The sequence below is a fragment of the Limulus polyphemus genome, unplaced genomic scaffold, assembly GCF_000517525.1.
Source record: "Limulus polyphemus unplaced genomic scaffold, Limulus_polyphemus-2.1.2 Scaffold3195, whole genome shotgun sequence".
Taxonomy (NCBI): Eukaryota; Metazoa; Arthropoda; class Merostomata; order Xiphosura; family Limulidae; genus Limulus; species Limulus polyphemus.
This window is the reverse complement of record NW_013668805.1, coordinates 71,954-75,224: the sequence shown is the minus strand read 5'-3', so window position 1 is coordinate 75,224 and position 3,271 is coordinate 71,954. Positions and strand designations below refer to the sequence as shown.

The window sequence follows — 3,271 nt, the reverse complement described above, 5'->3', positions numbered from 1 at the left end:
AGAAAGATATAGGTTTAGTTGAACTATACACGTTGATAAACCAGTGCCTTGATGATGTTTGTAGAAAGATATAGGTTTAGTTGAACTATACACGTTGATAAACCAGTGCCTTGATGATGTTTGTAGAAAGATATAGGTTTAGTTGAACTATACACGTTGATCTTCTTTCCTTTAAAAAGTAGAAGTTTTAACTTATGAAGTAAAAAGTGCATATTGTTTCATTTGACTAATTTGTACAATCAGATTAAATATATTAAGTTTTTTCTAATCTGCCATAACCCTTTCTGAAAGTAATTATAAGTTAAGTTGAACTATCCCTCCAAGTTCAATATACTTTGTGACTTTTTTCATACACAGTTATAAATGCTGGTTTAACAATTATATTTGGCATGGAAAATATTTTGACTTTTAATGTATTTAACCCTAAATCGGCACACCTGGGGTCCACATGGACCCAAATAACTGTCTTGAATATATATCTTTTTATATAATCATTACAAATTTATATCAATTCATGTTATTGTCAAACAAAAACCCTGGATCAATATGACACTATTGTTTCGAGACAGGCAGATGGAGTACCTAGCTACAATCTAATATTTATCTGGGGTCCACATACAATCATTGACCTTCACCATACATACAAATGCTCTATAGCAAACAAAACAAATTTCTAAACGTTTATTTCGCTATATAGATTGTTATAAACGATAATCCATCAAATTAGTACATTTGGTCTGTTTGTTTGTGACATCATTGTGGTAAACATGTATGTGCATCTCATTCCTCAACAAATGTTCTCTGTAATGACTGCTTATAATATCCTATTGTATAGAAACCTTGTTTGATAATTGTTGTAAATAACCTACTTATTGGATTTTCAACCCGAAGTCCACTATAAGGATACATCTGTTTTGGGGTCTAGCGACCCACAACGTACACTTTGAGTTGAATGTTACAGTATTGTGGTAACCTCGTCATATATTGATGGATAATGACTTGAACATTTTTTGGTACACTGTTTGTATAAGGAATGGTTTAATACTACTTATTTGTATATTGAGGAACAATGTAATTTTGTAATTTATTGATTTGTCAACATATTTCCTCTAGAATACACACACTGTTGTTCACATTGCATGCTAACCCTAATAAATGTTGTAATGTAATTGGTTTTTGGAATTTCAATCCAGAGCTTACTATAATAGTAATTTTGTGCTGGGGTCCAACTGGACCCCAGGTGTTTCACAACATAACTTTTCAAAGCTCTGCAGATGAGGGTTAATATGTTTATAACATGTTCTGTAAAGAGTTAGAGAGACCATTCCAGTTTCTAGTATGTTAAATAAACTCTTCCAGTTTCTAGTATGTTAAAGAGACTGTTCCAGTTTCTAGTATGTTAAAGAGACTGTTCCAGTTTCTAGTATGTTAAAGAGACTGTTCCAGTTTCTAGTAAGTTAAAGAGACTGTTCCAGTTTCTAGTATGTTAAAGAGTTAGAGACTGTTCCAGTTTCTAGTAGGTTAAAGAGTTAAAGAGACTGTTCCAGTTTCTAGTATGTTAAAGAGTTAGAGACTGTTCCAGTTTCTAGTATGTTAAAGAGTTAGAGAGACTGTTCCAGTTTCTAGTATGTTAAAGAGTTAGAGACTGTTCCAGTCTCTAGTGTGTTAAAGAGACTGTCCCAGTTTCTAGTATGTTAAAGAGTTAGAGAGACTGTTCCAGTTTCTAGTATGTTAAAGAGTTAGAGACTGTTCCAGTCTCTAGTGTGTTAAAGAGACTGTTCCAGTTTCTAGTAGGTTAAAGAGTTAAAAAGACTGTTCCAGTTTCTAGTATGTCGTTTTCACATATTTCAGCTATCTTTCTAATTCTTTTCATTTTACTTTTACAGAGCCTTTTTCACCTTGTAGCAGTAACAGCAAAGTTAGGTCCATTAGGTTTTTTTAAGGTATGACTATTTTCTTTTGTAATTGTGACCACTTTATGTCTATAGAGTATCACATTATTTAAGTTATGAAAAATGCATCAGAAATAACTTGTTCTATTGAACTGATTATAAAATATGCATATATTTCTGTACTTTGTATGTTTCATCTTGTTGTGATATATAATTTTACTTACTGAAGTAAAATTTTGAAACAGTATAACAGACTGACAAGTATGTAGTGTTAAAAACAGATTATACTACGTGTATCAGTAAGTAGTGTTAAAAACAGGTTATACTACGTGTATCAGTAAGTAGTGTTAAAAACAGATTATACTACGTGTATCAGTAAGTAGTGTTAAAAACAGATTATACTACGTGTATCAGTAGGTAGTGTTAAAAACAGATTATACTACGTGTATCAGTAGGTAGTGTTAAAAACAGATTATACTACGTGTATCGGTAGGTAGTGTTAAAAACAGATTATACTACGTGTATCAGTAAGTAGTGTTAAAAACAGATTATACTACGTGTATCGGTAGGTAGTGTTAAAAACAGATTATACTACGTGTATTGGTAGGTAGTGTTAAAAACAGATTATACTACATGTATCAGTAGGTAGTGTTAAAAACAGGTTATACTACGTGTATCAGTAAGTAGTGTTAAAAACAGATTATACTACGTGTATCAGTAAGTAGTGTTAAAAACAGATTATACTACGTGTATCAGTAAGTACTGTTAAAACAGGTTATACTACGTGTATCAGTAAGTAGTGTTAAAACAGATTATACTATGTGTGTCAGTAGGTAGTGTTAAAAACAGATTATACTACGTGTATCAGTAGGTAGTGTTAAAAACAGATTATACTACGTGTATCAGTAGATAGTGTTAAAAACAGATTATACTACGTGTATCAGTAGGTAGTGTTAAAAACAGATTATACTACGTGTATCAGTAGGTAGTGTTAAAAACAGATTATACTACGTGTATCAGTAGGTAGTGTAAAAACAGATTATACTACGTGTATAAGTAGGTAGTGTTAAAAACAGATTATACTACGTGTGTCAGTAGGTAGTGTTAAAAACAGATTATACTACGTGTGTCAGTTGGTAGTGTTAAAAACAGATTATACTACGTGTATAAGTAGGTAGTGTTAAAAACAGGTTATACTACGTGTATCAGTAGGTAGTGTTAAAAACAGGTTATACTACGTGTGTCAGTAGGTAGTGTTAAAAACAGATTATACTACGTGTATAAGTAGGTAGTGTTAAAAACAGATTATACTACGTGTATCAGTAGATAGTGTTAAAAACAGATTATACTACGTGTATCAGTAGATAGTGTTAAAAACA

The 3,271-nt window shown here is 31.6% G+C and overlaps 1 protein-coding gene across 1 annotated transcript in view; it reads left to right on the top strand.

Annotated features, from left to right (window-relative positions):
• The window catches only part of LOC106468861 (mitochondrial dicarboxylate carrier-like), an 18,204-nt gene that overhangs the window by 12,870 nt on the left and 2,063 nt on the right, over nucleotides 1-3,271 (top strand). The window contains exon 9 of the mRNA XM_022397228.1: nucleotides 1,887-1,943. Coding sequence (XP_022252936.1) covers nucleotides 1,887-1,943 — 57 coding nt within the window. The remainder of the gene's footprint in view (nucleotides 1-1,886; nucleotides 1,944-3,271) is intronic.